The sequence below is a fragment of the Mustela nivalis genome (genome assembly GCF_964662115.1).
Source record: "Mustela nivalis genome assembly, chromosome: 17".
Lineage (NCBI taxonomy): Eukaryota > Metazoa > Chordata > Mammalia > Carnivora > Mustelidae > Mustela > Mustela nivalis.
In genome coordinates this window covers 61,607,890-61,623,353 of record NC_139036.1, presented here as the reverse complement: position 1 = coordinate 61,623,353, position 15,464 = coordinate 61,607,890, and the positions used below count along the sequence as shown (strand labels likewise).

Genomic DNA, 15,464 nt, shown 5'->3' with positions numbered 1-15,464 from the left:
GGGTGCAGAAGCGACCGGCTGCTGTACCCTGGAGATGCCCCAGCTTGGGTCTTAGCTCGATCTGGGCGCACTCCTGTCTTTGGCCCTGGGCAAGAACAAATTTGGCATCCCTCCTGCCCCTGGTCCTGAGGTCACGCTGTAGGGGACGGAGGCCGGAGGCGGAGCTCCAGCGCCACCAGCACCAGGAGGGGTCGCTGTAGCCAGAGCCCCTCGGCTAGGGAGGGGGCCGGAGGCACCTGGCAGTCAGGCGTCCACACAGCCCTCCCCACCCCGACCTCCCAGCCGCAGGGTTCCCTTCCCCCACCTGCCCACCTGCAGGCCCTTCCCTGTCCCTGACCCTTTTGTCAGATGTCTTCATAATCACAACGTGTGACTCCATGGAGTGGACTCTGAAGAGGGACCTGGGTGGCTCAGTCGGTGAGGCATCGGACTGTTCATCTCAGCTCAGGTCCTGATCCCAGGGTCGTGAGTTCAAGCCCCACGATGGGCCCCAGGCTGGGCATGCAGCCTACTTCAAACGTAAATAAAATAGGCACTCGGTGCTCTGAAAACCCAGAGCGCTGATCTTTGCGATGAATAAAGTAAGTCAACCAAGAAATCATCAAATGACCTGAGAAGTACACGTGTTTTAGGTGGGGAAAAACACAAAAACTGAAAGAAGCTGCTTCCCGTCCTAAAGCACTAACAAGGCAGGAAGGCATCCAAAGAGGCTGCTGGGGGCGGGGGCGGTCGCCCCTCCCTCACCGCGGAGAGCCCAGGCTGGAGGCCCTGCCTGCTCCCTTGACTTGGACCTAGACCTACGGCAAGTCCTGGGCCTGGGTCCTCCACTGTTTTCATTTCCTCCTTCTTGCTTGTGTTTTCGCGGGTTTCTGTAAGAAGATAGAGTTCTGGGGCCTCCCTCCAGGCCCCGCCCCTGCCTCCAGGCCCCGCCCCTGCCCCGGGCCCCGCCCCTCCACCCGGGCTCCGCCCCCTGCTCCTCTGGCCCTGCGGGCCCCGCTCCCACAACGCGGGGATCACGGAACGGTAGGCCAGATTTCTAGGCATAAATCAGGTTGGACAGAAGGTGACCCAGAGGACCCAGGGCATCCGGCCCCTGACCCCACCCCCCGAGGGACTCCCCCGGCTTTCTCCTGGTCCTGCCCCCCACCTCCGGCCTGTGGAGACACAGCGGGGGGTGGGGGACCAGGACAACTGGTCACCCGTTGGGCTCTCAGCAGGACAGTGCGGAGGGGTGAGAGGGGGTGAGGACCGCCTCTCCCAGCCTGGCCCTCTGCACCTCCCCTTGCCGGTGGCACCGCTCCAGGAAGCCCTCCGGGAGTGCCTGGACCACCAGCCACCGCCTCCCACGCGCCGTTACCTGGGGGTTCGGGGCGGTGCCTCCGAGCTGGTGGCTCGCAGGCGGGCGCTGCAGACAGGAAGAGTCTCAGCCAGCGGTGAGCGGGGCCCTGCTTCTCCCTCGGCGCTGGTCTGCGGGGGGCAGGGTGGCGGCCAGCATGGCCCCAGAGCTCCCTCTGCTCCCCCTGCGCCTCTCTTATGCCTGTACCCTGCTCGGGGCTCTGGCCACCCAAGGTAAGCCCTGCCCTGCCTCACCGCGTCCCCCACTGTGCCCCCACCTGGGGATGCTCCTTCCTGGGAAGGGGGTGGTCTGGGGATCCTGAGCCTGACCTCCCCACGAAGCCCTCCCCACCCCCAGTGACGTCTAGGTGCAGAATCTTTTTCTTTACTTAAATGTCTGGCGATTCTCTTTTACATAATTAGCAAGGTTACCCGGGTTATGAGAGAATGTTGTCCGCTAGTTTGCTTTTTTTTTTCTATTTTTTAAAAAAGATTTTATTTATTTATTTGACAGAGATCACAGATAGGCAGAGAGGCAGGCAGAGAGAGAGGAGGAAGCAGGCTCCCCCCAAGCAGGGAGCCTGATGTGGGGCTCCATCCCAGGACCCTGGGATCATGACCTGAGCCGAAGGCAGAGGCTCAAGCCACTGAGCCACCCAGGTGTCCCTGTTAGTTAGCTTTTTAAAACAGGTTCATGTGCAAAGTTCTGCAGTAAGGTGGAAATAGTAGGGTGGGATGGGGAGACAGCAGAAAAAGAAAGAAGAGCAAAAGGAAGTTCCAGAATTTAGTTTGCTGAGAAGCTGATGCTTGGGTTACATTAGGAAAGTTCCCTGGGACAACTGGTGGCTCAGTCCATGAAGCGTCTGCCTTTGGCTCAGGTCACGATTCCAGGGTCCTGGATCAAGTTCCATGTTGGGATCCCTGCTCAGTGGGGAGTCTGCTTCTCCCTCTCCGTCTGCTGCTCCCCTTCTTGTGCGCACGCTCTCTCTCTCTCTGATAAATAAAATAAAGTAAAGTAAAATAAAATAAAAAGAAAGAAGGTTCGTGTTTGCACCAGGAAGCTGGTCTGGCTGGGCCCCAGCTGGGCAGACAGAGACATTTCCGGGCATCCCTCAGACAAGCCCAATGTGCCCACCGCACAGAGCCACCCGCTCTCGGTGTCTGGAAATGATGGGGACACTGAGGCAGCCAGCAATGGAAAGAGAGAAGGAGACAGCACAGCCTGTCTGGCTATCTTGGGCACAGTCTGTTAAGAGAAGGAGAAGGTGTAGGGGCAGGGAGAAGTGGTCGCTGCTCGGTGATGGACCAGCTGCTCTGGAAGGAAGGGGCCGCAGCCCGAGCTTCCCTGCAGCCCCAGTGTGCAGAGAGGTCATAGGCAGCTGGCCCCGGTGTGGCCCCATCAGTGTTCGTGTCCGGCCACTGAGGTGTGTGTGCCCCAGAGCAGCGTCCATTGAGAAGTCTCACTGGGGTGACACGGCCACAGCGGGCTGTCCCAGGGCCCCTCTGTCCCTCCGGCGTGCCCTGCAGTGAGGAGGTCCCTTCCCCCTGTCCCCGGGCCAGGCTGTGGTGACAGCAGGGGGTCCTTCCTGCAGAGGTGCGGCAGCTCCCCCCCTACACGATTGCCTCCAAGGGGGGCTCCATCAACATCACCTGCTCCACGAGCGGGCCCCTGGCCGGGGTCTACCTGAAGCAAAGGTGGCCAAAGTCCACCAGTGTGATTTACTATGAAGACAAGAAGCAGCCCACGGTAGACGAGTGCTTCCGAGGTCGCGTCGCCTTCTCCGGGCTGCAGCACAACCTGACCATCACGCTGAGCCGCCTGCAGCCGGCCGACGCTGGGGCTTATGTCTGCCAGGCCGTCATGGACGACGTGGTCTGGGGCCCTGGCACCCTGGTGCTGGTGACAGGTAAGGAGCGTGCCTGGGACCCACTCCGCCTCCCTGCACAGTAAGCCAGGCTCCACCTGCCCTTGTCTGCCCCAAAGCGTCCTCTATGCTTGCTTGAGATGCTCATTCCGGCTGGAGCCCGCTGCCTCCAGGAAGCACCCCCCACTCCAGAGCCCCTCCATGAACCCCGAAGGCTCTCGTGGAGTGGAATCCACCACCTGCCACACACCTCTCCGCTCCTCTTCACAGACGAAGTGTCCCAGGAAGCGCACACGTGCCCGAAGTCTCAGCTGACCTCGGCCTTCCCTGTGGTCCTGGCTGCGAGCTGCTTCTTCCTCGGGCTGGCGATAGGGGCAGCGTGTGTGCTGAGGAAGACACAGGTCAGTGTGAACCCCCAGATATCACCTGTGTCCCTGTTCAGCCAGCCCCTCAAAGAAAGCAGGGCAGGAAGGAGACGGTGAAGCCCCAGAGAAACCTCAGGACCTGTCCACCCCTCATCGGGGTCCCTGGGAGTTCTGAGGGTTCAGGTGGCAGGGTCCGAGGTAGGAGGGAAGCCCAGGAGCTGGGGCGGTTAGCAGGGATGGGCACGGCCCCCCAGAGGGTGACAGCCACTGAGGGGAGGGGAGAGGGTCCAGGCAGACGCTCAGAGAACATGGACGGCGGCATGTATGTGGCCGTGTGAGTGTGAGCACGTGTGCACAGGAGTCTGGAGGTGTGAGGTTGGGGGCCGGTGTGAACATGCGCTGGGGGGGACAGAGACAGGTGCCAGGCAGTGGTCAGCTCTGCCCTGGTCACTCACCTGCCGCTGCCCAGCTCCACATGCCCCTGAGACAGCCCCCCCAGTCCTCCTCCACCTCCCTGCCACTGTCCCCCCAGCCCCCCCCAACCCCGCCCCCAGCCTGGGGCGGCTCGGGAGACCTCAGGGCTGCTCAATGCCCCTTGTGAACTGACTTCACGCAGGCCCCAAAGCCCAGCAGCATTTCAAGGGTGGAGTCTAAAAGCTTCCTAAGCGGGCGTGCGCTGAAGCAAGCGGGTGTCCCGGAGCGAGCTGGGCCCTGTACAAAGAGGACAGGCTTTCCCTTCCAGGTCAAGAGACTGTGCTGCGCGGAGGACAAGAGCTCAGCATGTGTGGTATACGAAGACATGTCCTGTGGAGGCCCCAACAGGATGTGCACCCCCAATGAGTACCAGTGAGCCCAGCAGGACCCTCTCCAAGCCTCCCCCTGCCCAGGCGCAGCTCACAGAAGACCACCTGACCCACCGCTGACCACCTGACCACCTGACCCACCCAGCAGCTCCCTGCAGCCATCAGGCTCCTGGTGTCCCGGGCCTCCTCTAGGAAGCCTTCCTTGCCTACCTCCTGCCTGCCGCACTGCCGTGCCCGGCTGGTTCTGGCACGCTGGGCCCACCAGGGAGGAAGCCTGTGTCCTGCTGCTGGCTGCCCTTCCCCCACACGGCGGCAGGAGGAGCTTCTCTATGCCTGGACTGGGCCCAGGGCCCAAGAGGCAGGGGAAGTCCAGTCCCAACCCCAGCGCAGGCTTGCCAGAAATAAAGCTTCTCTTCCCCCCTTCTGACTCCACATCTCTCTGTTCCTCACCCAGCTCCGAGCCAAGGAGGGGGAGGGCTTGACTGATCCCCGCCCCAGACATCTTCTAGGACTTTTGTAGCCAGTGTGATTACCCCCGAGGAAGGGGAGGAGCAAGGGGGCACTTTCCATGCTCCAGGCCGCAGGGGGGCTGCAGGAGGGGCAAATCAGCCAGAGCGCTCCCCCAGGTCTCAGCCAGCCCTCAGCCCCTTCACCTGTCCTCACCAGCCCCCCCACCGAATGGGGAGGGTGTGGGAGGGGGGCGCTGGCAGCAGTCGGCCTGGGGTCTAGAATGAGAGCCCCACCCTGGGCGTGCTCCTGCGGGAAGGGGGGCGATGGGAACTTGGGGAACCTGCTTGCTGTCCCGGGAGAGGAAAATGCACCCCCATTGTGGGTGAGAGCTGTGGGGTGTCCTCCTAGACTCTGGGCTGCGAGGCAGCAGACCAAGCTGCCCACCCCCCCCCACCCGGTCCTGCACCCTGGAATCTCCCACCAAAACCACAAAAACAAAACTGACATAATCCCGGGCGCCGGTGGCTCAGCGGGTTAAGCCCCTGCCTTCAGCTCAGGTCATGACCCCAGGGTCCCGGGATGGAGCCCCGCATCGAGATAAGGGTCAGGAGAGGTGGGGGACGTGGAAGGGGAACCCAGCACTACCCCCTGCCCCCCCTGACGCAGGCATAGTCTGGAGTGTGGAGAGAAGGACGGACAGACAACGGGACAATCGTAAGCATGGAGGATGGAGGGGGACCATGAGGAGGGCGTAGGTCCATGGGGGCACAGCCTCTGGCCACTGGGGTGGGGTCAGGTCAAGCCTGCCTCAGGTGACAAGGGCCTCTGGAGGGAGGCTAGAGGTGATGTCTTTCATCTACAGGAAGTTGCTTCAGAAGGGTGGGGAGTGGGGAAAGGGTGGAGGCTCCTGGGAGCTGATGGCCAGGGCGGGCGGTGGGAAGCAAGTCGGGCCAGACCTGGAAACCACAGAGCCCCCCTCCTGAAGAAAGAGTAAACCCCAGACCCCTTATTTACAGAGGGAAAGCTGAGGCCCAGAGAGGCAGGACTTGTCCAAGGCTGTGCTGATGAGTGGTCGAGTGGGGACCCGAAGCGAGCCCCCGATGGCGCGTCTGGGTCTGCAGGGCTACCTGTGCTCCCTCTGGGGGGTCCCTGGAGGCGGGGACACCAGGACTTGGTGTCTCTGTTGGTCTTCCTAACTGCCACTTGGGTCCTAGTGGCAGGTCCCTGGTGCCCTCCACAAGAACCACTGAGGTCACGCTCCTAGTCGTCTTCCCTGAGCCTGAGGTGATTCCCTGCCCTGGCGAACGCACATCCCACTACCCAGCGAGAACCAGGGTCAAACCCCCGTCTGTCCTTCTATTCTGGAGTCGCAGATTTAAACAACCACGTGTGCCCGTCTGTGCTTTAGAAACGTGGGTCACACATTGCTTTCCACACCCGAGGCCACCGTAACGCTTGCCATGGGGGTGCACCGTACTGGGTATGGCAATTCTCTCCTGAGGACATGTAGATCATTCCCGAGTTGTGAATTTTTGTATCAAAAGCAGGCAATGGATAGCAATGTAACCCTGTCATCACTGTGCTGGACATGCTAGGCAGACAGACAGGCAGACAGACACCTAAATGCGCCTGGTTCGCTCCTGTCGCGACGAAGAGGCTGATCATTGTCCAAGTCCTGGTTCCCCACCGCCTTCCCTTGTACTTGAGGTTCTCAGGCTTCAATTTCCTCATCTGTAAAATGGGGACAATGTCTGCCCTCCCTGGTAGGGCACCATGAGGACTGAACCCCACAGGTAAACCCTCAGAATAAGCCTCCACTGAGCAAATGCTCTGTCAACCACACACAGAAGGTGGAAGCAAGACCCTGACTGTGAGAAGCAAAACTTGAAGGAACAGCCTCCATCCCCAGGCCACAGATGGGGGCAGGGAGCTTTGAGACTTGGAGAAACAGGGTGGTTGGGTGCCGTGGGGAACAGTAGCATTGGCTCCTTCCCACACTGGCCCCCCAAGCCAGAGGATGGCCACTGACCCTCCCATGAAAGCTAAGTTCCCAACACAGGAGCGAGCCAGGGAGGACAGCCGACAGGGAGGGGCTGGCATGGAGTGGGTGGTCTCAGCCTACCCCCTGGGGCTCACCCCTCCCCTCTCCAGGTTGGCCTGCCCCCCAACCCTGGACCAGACCTGACCACCTCAAGACTCATGGCCTGCTACTTGTATCATTAGGAGACAGCTGGCCAACTGGGCCACGTCCACCTCTGGGGACAGGGCTAACCAACACCAGAGTCAAGGACAGAGTAACAGACACTCACAGAGGACAGTCATCGAAACATCTGCTTGGAAAGGTCAGGAATAAAACCATAATTGTTGGCCCAAGAAATAGCAGATGGAATGAACAGCAAGAGAGGGAGGCAGATCCGATGGAGGAACTCTCCCAGAAAAAGGGAAGGAAAGAAGCTCTCAAAGATAGAGGCAGTAGAGGAGAAACTTACCCAAGGAAGCCCAAGAAAGGGAGACTCTCAGTAAAGGGGCCCCAGACAGCCCCCAGCAAAGGGAGAGGGAGAAGGCAAGCCTGCGCCCACACATTTCAGGGGCAAGGGAGAAACCGCAAATCTCAAGTGACATCAGATTTCTCAGAGACAAGTCTGAATTCAGGAGGGCAATGGCATAATACCTTTAACTGCTGAAAGAAAATAACTTGTACTTGAAATGTTATCATTTCAGTGTAAGGATGTGATAAAGATCTTCTCAGGCACATGAAGTCTTCAGACACTCCATCCAAAATGGACTTTGGAATCACTCTTGGAGGCCGTGTTCAAATAAGGGACACCCAAACACAGGAGAAAAAAGACGGAAGTTACAAACAAGCTTACTTTCCTCCAAAAAACAATGACTAAAGAAAATGAACCGACAATCTACAATCTATGGGCAATCTACTGATAATCTAGAACTGAAACTGTAGATTAATACCAGCACCGTGAGACGGAGAGGAAAGGCCGTGAGAACACGTTGAGACATCTCTCTCGTCAGAAGGAAGAGGCAAAAATAAGCTTAAGAAATCATTCCGTGAAAGTGAGCAGGAAGGGGGTCCCGCGCAGCCCCAGTGAGAACCCGAACAGAACATAACTGCATAAACCAGCAGAAAGAGCTGCCTAGCAGAAGCAGGAAAAGAGAAAAAAGATAGATGCAAAGAATGTACAGTGAATACAAAATATTACATGAGGTGACACAATAAACGAACTTAACAGCAAGCACAATTAGCCCCGATGACAGGACTTACAACTGACGTGATTATACAGGGCGCCTGGGTGGCTCAGTCGGTTGAGTACCTGCCTTCGGCTCAGGTCATGGTCCCAGGGTCCTGGGATCGAGCCCCACCTTGGGCTCCCTGCTCAGCGGGGAGCCTGCTTCCCTTCCTCTCTCTCTGCCTGCCTCTCTGCCTACTTGTGATCTCTGTCAAATAAATAAATAAAATCTTTAAAAAAAAAAAAAAGGATCCAACAATATATGATTGGTGAGAGATAACACCTTATTGTTTTCAAAGATTTTTATTTATTTATGTGACAGACAGAGGCTTAACCCACTGAGCCACCGGGCGCCCCAAGAGATAACACTTTAAACAAAAGGACACTAATAGGTTGGAAATAAAAGGGTAGGAAACATAAAAAGCAAGTATGAACCAAAAGCTGGAATTATCAATCCCATTCCTAACAAAATAGAAATATTGGTAAAAACAAGAACAGAAATATAGGACGAATGTCGGTACCTATAAACCTAAAAATAAATGGGTAAAATATGTAAACCCAGGAATGACAGAGGCACTGGGAGGAGTCAATAAATCGACCATTTCAACCTGAGGTTTTAGCACGACCCTTTGAATCTGAAGCCATTCATCCATACGGAATCCCACACTCATCAAGCAGAAACCACAGGAGAACCTTTTTTTTTTAATGATCATTTACCGTCATCAGATTCTAGGCTAAAGCAGAAGCAGAGTGAGGTCTACAGGCCCAACGCAGTCTCCGTGAATTACAAACACGCACCCAAAGTAGGAGTGCACCAGTCCCCTTCACTGGAGGCGTGGGATGACCTACACAATACTCGAGAGACCACCAGTGGGACAGCCGGGAAGGGACGGGTGCGCGCCGGGAGAGCGGGCCCCTGCACGTTGAGGAGGGGCAGAGAGGGTCGTGAGTCCCCTGGACGGTCCACAGGGGCCCCTACCAGGGCCCACCTGAGGGCCACGTGGCCCCGAGGCTGCACCACACCCGAGTCCTCACCCTGTCCCCTGCACCCTGGGTGCGACGGCGAGGCGGCCTCCAGATGGTCCTGCGTGGATGCGGAAAGCACGGGGCAGTGCAGGTGCTCCCCGGGAAAGGCAGCAAGTCCAGCCTTGTCAAGTCTGAGCCCGTGCAGACTGAGAGGGGCCCCTCCAGAAACAAAAGTGCATATTCAGGACGGGAAAAGAAGTCACAAATTTCTAAAAGCATCCAAACCGTCCAGAAAATGATATTTTTTAAAAAATAATGGACGCCACCAACCATTCTGCTTCTTGCTACATAATTTCGCTGCCTGCTCTTTGGCCTCCCCTCCAGACGACCAGGACTTTGTGATGCCGTTTTCTAGAGAGAGCACAGAGTTTAAATATCATTCCTTCTACGGCACAGCACCGGCCCGGCAGAGTGAACACAGGACGTGTGCCTTGTCTTCCTGCAAACACCAGGATCCTGGGAAATCCTACTTTTCAAGACTCTCATCCAAAAAGAATAAAAGGGGAATGGCACCGTTATCACCGGGCCGGGTCGCCACGGTGCGTCGTCCTGGAGGTGAAATGTGTGTCCACCGGCCTGATGAGCACCCAGCTTTGGCCACCCGTGTCCCGCTCCACAGGCCGCCCACCTCGCTCCCGGCCAGCAGGGCGGCGCTCTGGAGACACGGGCCCCTCTGAGCCCGGCCTCCCCCACACCCTCCTGAGACCAGCCCGGTGCGTTCTTCCCTGCAGCCGCCGTAACTCGTTACTACAGACTTGGTGGCTTCAAATAATGGAATTTTATTTCTCACAGTTCTGGAGGCCAGAAATTCAAAGGCAAGGCCCAGCTGGATCCTCCTGGGGGACCTGAGGGAGGCTCGGCTCCAGGCTTCTCCCGCGGCTGGTGGCTGCCTGCGATCCGCACGTCTTGGCCTGTGGCCTCTGTCATCACGGGGACTTCTCCGTGGTGCCACCTGCGTCCATATTCCTCCCTTCTTGCAAGGATGCCTCCTCCCGGCTTTAGCACCGTCTAAGAAGGCCTCCTCCTAACTTGACGATGTCCGCAGAGACCCTCATCTCCACGTAAGGTCCCCTTCTCGGGTTCTGTGTGCACGTGACTTTCGGCGGGGACGGGGCAACGTTCACCCCGTATACCATCCCCCCCCCCCATAGACAGCAGGAACTTCTTCGCTCTAGGAGAGACCACACGCCCCTAAGTGGACCCTAGATCATGTGTGCCCGGACTCCGAGGGGCTCCAGGCCAAGCCACGGCCGCCTGACGGCCGCACAGGGAAGAAGACAGGGCTCGGTGCCGCTGTGGTGAGGATGTGCATTGGGCCTGGGCCAGGGCTGAGACCTGAGCGGGGTTGGTGCACGCACCCCTGCTTGGGGCCCAGCAGCCGGCGGCCTCCGGAGACGCTGCCCCCCACCCCCGAGGCATCGGAAAGTGAGTCGTCATTTCTGTTACAGGAGGCGAGGTGGGGTCCAGGGGGCTGAGGGGCCGCCCTGCTCCCGGGTCGCAGATGTCCTCAAGCTTCCCTGAGGTGTACCGTGGGGTTACGGTTGCCCCCCGCCACGGGGATTGACAGCCCCGCCGCACAGCAGACTTGCTGGGGGTTCGCCTGGGCCCCGCAGGGTCAGAAACCCCCCGGGGAAGGGGCAGTGGGCGCCCAGCAGGACGAGCAGGCGGGGCCCTGCCTGACGGGTGTCCGCGTGGCTGAGACCAGTGTGGGGGCGACGCGTGGAACCAGGAGCAGTTTGCTGTCCCTCTACATGTGTGAGGGACTTTCATGTCCATCCAACAGTCCTGACTGAGCGGCCACTGTACACAGGGCACAGGGGCAAACAAACACCGGCTCACGGCGCCGAGGAGGCAGCATTCCCGGGGAGACAGGAGGGAGCTGCCGAAGGAACTACCCCGGGGGCCAGAAAGCCAGGGTGCGGGAGGAGCCTCGTGCTGCGGGGAGAAGAGGGGCCCGCGGTGCCGAAAGGGTTGCTGTGGGGACACGTGGGGACAATGTCCAGGCAAGGGAGAGGGCAGAGGGGCTGGACGGGAGCTCCTGGAGTGTCTGGGAACCTGGCTGAGGTGAGAGGCAGGGACGCAGAAACCACGGAGGGTGGCCCAGGTGTCGTGGACGGGGGAGCCAGGCCACATGTTCAGTCTGGCAGGGAAGGGAGTGTGCGACCTGACCGAGAGGATAACAGGGTCCCTCTGGCTGGGGACGGGGCGGCAGGGCCTGGAGCAGAGGGAGGCCGAGGACCATGACCACAGTCTGGTCTGGACACTGCGGTGGACCAGCCAACGTTCAGCCAAGGCTGGGCTGGCCCGAGCTGAGAAGAGAAGGGTTGTGGCTCTCGGGTGTGAAAGCCCAAGCAGACGTCCTGCAGAGGAGACTGTCCTGCAGTGACCTTGGCAGGACACTGGGGTGGCCCTCAGCACCGGCCAAGAGCTCAAGGGCTCCGAGCAGCAGAGCGGTCCGCCCCGTCTCCGCTGGCCCTGCAGGCACAGAGCCGAGCTCCACCCCCACCCCCACCCAGGCTGAGGCTCTGGTGGGGGGTGGGGGGGCTACTGGGGGAGGCAGGAAGGAGAGCTGTGGGCCTGCAGGGCCTCCACCAGCCTCGCCCCTGCCCCCAGTGCTGGTGAGGCCTGCAGCCCCATCCTCCGAGGCCCCCGCAGCCCCCCAACACCCACAGAGGCAACAGCAAAAGTAGCACCCGCATCCGGGTGTCTGTGTCTTTCACACTCAGGGGGTGAAGACGGGTAAATACAGTGTCTTCCCACCACCGGCATCACCACTGGCACACAAGTGCCCACAGCCACCTGGAAGCCCGGCCCCAGCCCTGCCGCAGCGAGGGCTCAGCCCCCACATGGGCCCGGGGCCCTGCGAGCCTGGCGGCCCCGCCCCCACCCTGCCTGCTGCTCCCCCTCAGGCCCCTGGAGCCCTTAGCCAGCCCTCCCATCGGCCACTGACCTGTTTTTTGTAACCACTTTCTCTCCCTCCTCCCTTTCTTCCCCTTTTCCCTTCCAGACGGCTGAGGGACGCTGTCGCTTTCCAGACTCTGCTCCCTGCTGCCGGGTGGGCCTCATCCGCGACCTCCCGAAGCCTTCCTGGTCTCCCAGCGGACGGACTGGCCATCGGCCGGCAGTCTGTCTGCTCGGGGGACACCCCTCAGCCCGGGGCTCCCACAACTCCTGAGACCCCCGCCCCCACCCCGGGCCCTGCAGCCGCCCCTCTGTCAGCCACAGAGCCCTGCTACCCCCTTTAACAAAGCCAGCCCCGCCGTGGAGAGGCCAGCGAGGCGACTGGGTGCATGGCCCAGAAGGAGGGACCGCAAACACCCAGGGGCGGCCCTACGGCCCCAGCTGGACAAACATCTGGAACAAACCACAGCCCCCACCATTCCGACCAGAGCAGCCCCAGAGCTGGGGAGGGGACAGGGCCCTGCTTCCCCGAAAGACTTACGGGAGGGGTGGCATCTCCCCATTGGACAAAGGGGAAAGGGGAAAGGGAAAGCCAGTGGCACACAGCGAATGGCTGGGGCAGTCGGCACACTGGGCCTTGGAGGACAGGCAGCTGCTCGCGTGCAGGCCCTGGGGACAGCCGCCTGTCCTCCTCTCTGTGCACACAGCTCAGTCTCAGGGCCTCCCAAGTCAAAGGTAAGCCTTCCCTGGAGATCACAGAGGAAGATACCAGAAAACCTGGGGGTGGGGAAAAGAGACCCCTTTGTGGGCTCCTAGGAGCCATCTTGTGCCCAAACCTGGTGCCCCCGGGGGAGAGGGAATGTCTGCTACGGACAAGAGATCAACCGGCTGGACACTGGGGTCCCCAGGCCGTCTGGGTAAGATGGGGCCACCTAGGGCCCACGGGTCTTTGAGGAACCTTGCAGGCCATAGCCCAGCCAAAGCAAGGAGGTAGACCTTCCCCACAACATATGCCCGAGGCCTGCTGGCCATCACCTACAAGCCTGAGGCCTGCCGCAGGGTCTGGGGACAGCTCCCAGAGGGGAAGGGAGAAGGCCTGCCTGCTCTGTGACCCTGCAGGGCTACCCGGGGCACTGGCCGCAGGGAGCCAGCCTAGACCTCGGCTACTCAAGGCCAAGTCCACCCTACAAGCCCAACAGTTCAACGCCGCTGGAGGCAGGGCTTCCTGTCTCTCAAAGATGGGCAGGAGACCACATCCTGTCTCTCCTGGGGTGCTCTTTCTTATGAAAACCCTCAGCTCTGGGACAGTGTTCTCACCACCCTCAAAACCATCTACCCACGGCCTGGGGCCTCCCACCAGCTGCCCCTGGTGCTTGAGACAGCTCCCACTCCCTGCAGGACTCGCTACCCTATAAGACCCCCACCCCAATCAAGGTGGGATGGAACTTTATGGTCCTCCTAAAGACTTCACCACCCCACAGCTGCTGGGCAACTGCCAGCATGGGCCAAGAGAGTAAGGTCCAGCGGATGCCCCACCCGCTCAAGGCCGCCTTGACCCCCAGCCGGTAGAAGGCTCCGGAAGGAAGAACCCTTTGGGAGTGACACCCCACAGAAGTGATTGCACCTGGTGAGGCAAAGCTGTTGAAAGCAGGCACACTGCTACAGTCCGAGTGACACGGGGCCTGTGGGATGCGGTCACAGGAGTGACGCTCTGGTCTGGGGCAGGTGTCGGGGGAGTCAGGCGGTCTCTTCAAAGGGGGCTCCTGGGGGAGGGGCAGAGTGCATCAGGGCAACCGCACATTCTCTGCTGGACACGGTAGATGGTAGAGGGTCCAGGCTGTGCTCAGCATGTTCAAAGAGAGACCACCTTGACCACAGGGCCCTCTGCCTGCCCTTATCTCGCCCCATATCTTCTGCCTGAGACGGTCTCTTCCCACCTGGGCTTCTAGGCTGCAGCCTCTCAAGAGACCAGGATGACATTCATTGTCCCATCTCTGTCGCCTTAACCACCTTGGCCAAGGGGCTGTCACTTGCCAGGTTTCGGGGCCTTGAGTGCAGTGGCCAGGCCCCAAAGCTGGCTGTGGTCCTGTGACCTTCTGGCCGTGAGGTCCCAGGGATGGGCTGACACCCCTCACCTGGTCCTCATCAGCATCGTCAGAGGAGAGCTGGTCCCGGTCAGGGAGCTCGGGCAGGGAGCCCTGATGGCAAGGTGGCCACGTCATCTCGCCCGCAGCTGGACCCCTTAGAGGAGTGGTCGTCTTTCCTGTCCCTCCTCCAGGACATTATGCATCCCCCAGGTCGGGTCTCGAGATGCAGGACCCCTGCCCAGATCTGTCTCTTGGCGCCGGTGCCAGTGTCATGGCCAACCGCCTCCACAGCTAGTGCATTTGTCTGTGGGATCTCCCGCGGCCTCCAACAGCCGGCTGAAAAGCTGGCCTCCTCGCCTCCCGCCTCACACTCGTGGGGGCACGCTGAGCTCAGATCGGCCCCCGGGGGCCACGCTGTCCTGGGCTGGGCCCGTCCCACCTGGTTTGGGTACTCACGCTGGGTGGTCAGGCCAGATGCCTCCTGCACGTGATGCACTCCTGCCCACAGGCCCCGGCCCTGTCCTTCTGGCCATCTCTACCCATCTCAGCCAGCCACCCTGCCAGCGCCTCTAGGCTCTCCTGCCAGGCACAGCTGGTTTACTGGGGACTCCGCTCTCATCTGCTTCCAGGGAGCTGCAGTGGGGTGGGGGTGGGGGTGGCGGCGGTGTCCAAGCTAAGGAAGGGCCCTGCGGGGCAGCTGCCTCCACATCTCTCTGCCCGGCCCCGCACCCCCTACAGCTCACTCTCCTTCCCGTCAGCCTGCCTCTGGGGCGACAAGCAGTCCCTGGACTGGCAGACCATGGCTAAGTGGGGTCCTCAACCCTCCGTGGACGCAGGGGAGGGCCAATCCACCTGACCTGCAGACAGCCGGCAGCCCTGCTGCAGAGCCCCAGCCCAGGGCCGGCCGGGGCTCCGAGGAGGGCCGCGCGCCCTCTGGCGGCAGGACCCGGCAGCGGCGGGGGCCCGCCCGGAGGGCGTCCTGGGGCTCGCCTCACTAGGCCTGGAAAGAGGACCGCGTTCACGGACTCTCCTTGGCAGCAGGAGAACTAAGGTCACCCGCGGCAGAGGGCTTTGACAGAAACGAAGCACCTCCAGCCTCAAGGCGTCCTCCCCAGTTTGTGGGCTCACGGAGAGATGAGCACCCCCGCAGCTGTGCCCCGTTTGGCTTCTGGGGTGTTTGGGCCTTTGATCTTCTCTCAGGGTCCCCCGCAGGTCGCAGGTCCAGAGCCAGACTTCCCAGCCCTGGAGACTTGGGTTTGGCCTCGAAACTCCTGCAATGGTCAAGTGCAGGGCTTTAAGCCTAGTGCCCAATGTCCATGTGGGGAGGCCATTCTCTCGGCCAGAACTCAATCCCGTCTCCTAGGAGGGGCGACCCGAAGCCAGCAGCTGG

General features: G+C 60.4%; 1 protein-coding gene and 1 long non-coding RNA gene across 3 annotated transcripts; one reads left to right on the top strand and one right to left on the bottom strand.

The window, feature by feature from the left end:
• The first annotated feature begins 985 nt into the window (after positions 1 to 985).
• Positions 986 to 4,795, top strand: CD7 (CD7 molecule). Its single transcript, XM_082705631.1, has 4 exons — positions 986 to 1,569; positions 2,928 to 3,242; positions 3,471 to 3,601; positions 4,308 to 4,795. Exons 1-4 carry the CDS (start codon positions 1,494 to 1,496, stop codon positions 4,413 to 4,415), a joined length of 630 nt encoding a protein of 209 aa, XP_082561757.1. The 5' UTR covers positions 986 to 1,493; the 3' UTR covers positions 4,416 to 4,795.
• Positions 1,802 to 4,859, bottom strand: LOC309850977. Of its 2 annotated transcripts, none has more exons than XR_014304554.1 (3): positions 4,579 to 4,859; positions 3,451 to 3,586; positions 1,802 to 2,328 (listed from the first exon to the last, which is right to left on the bottom strand). It is a non-coding gene; the product is annotated as an uncharacterized lncRNA (long non-coding RNA). The 2 variants fall into 2 exon arrangements; XR_014304555.1 differs by having other exon boundaries at positions 1,802 to 2,320; positions 3,437 to 3,586; positions 4,579 to 4,698.
• Between the last annotated feature and the right edge of the window lie 10,605 nt (positions 4,860 to 15,464).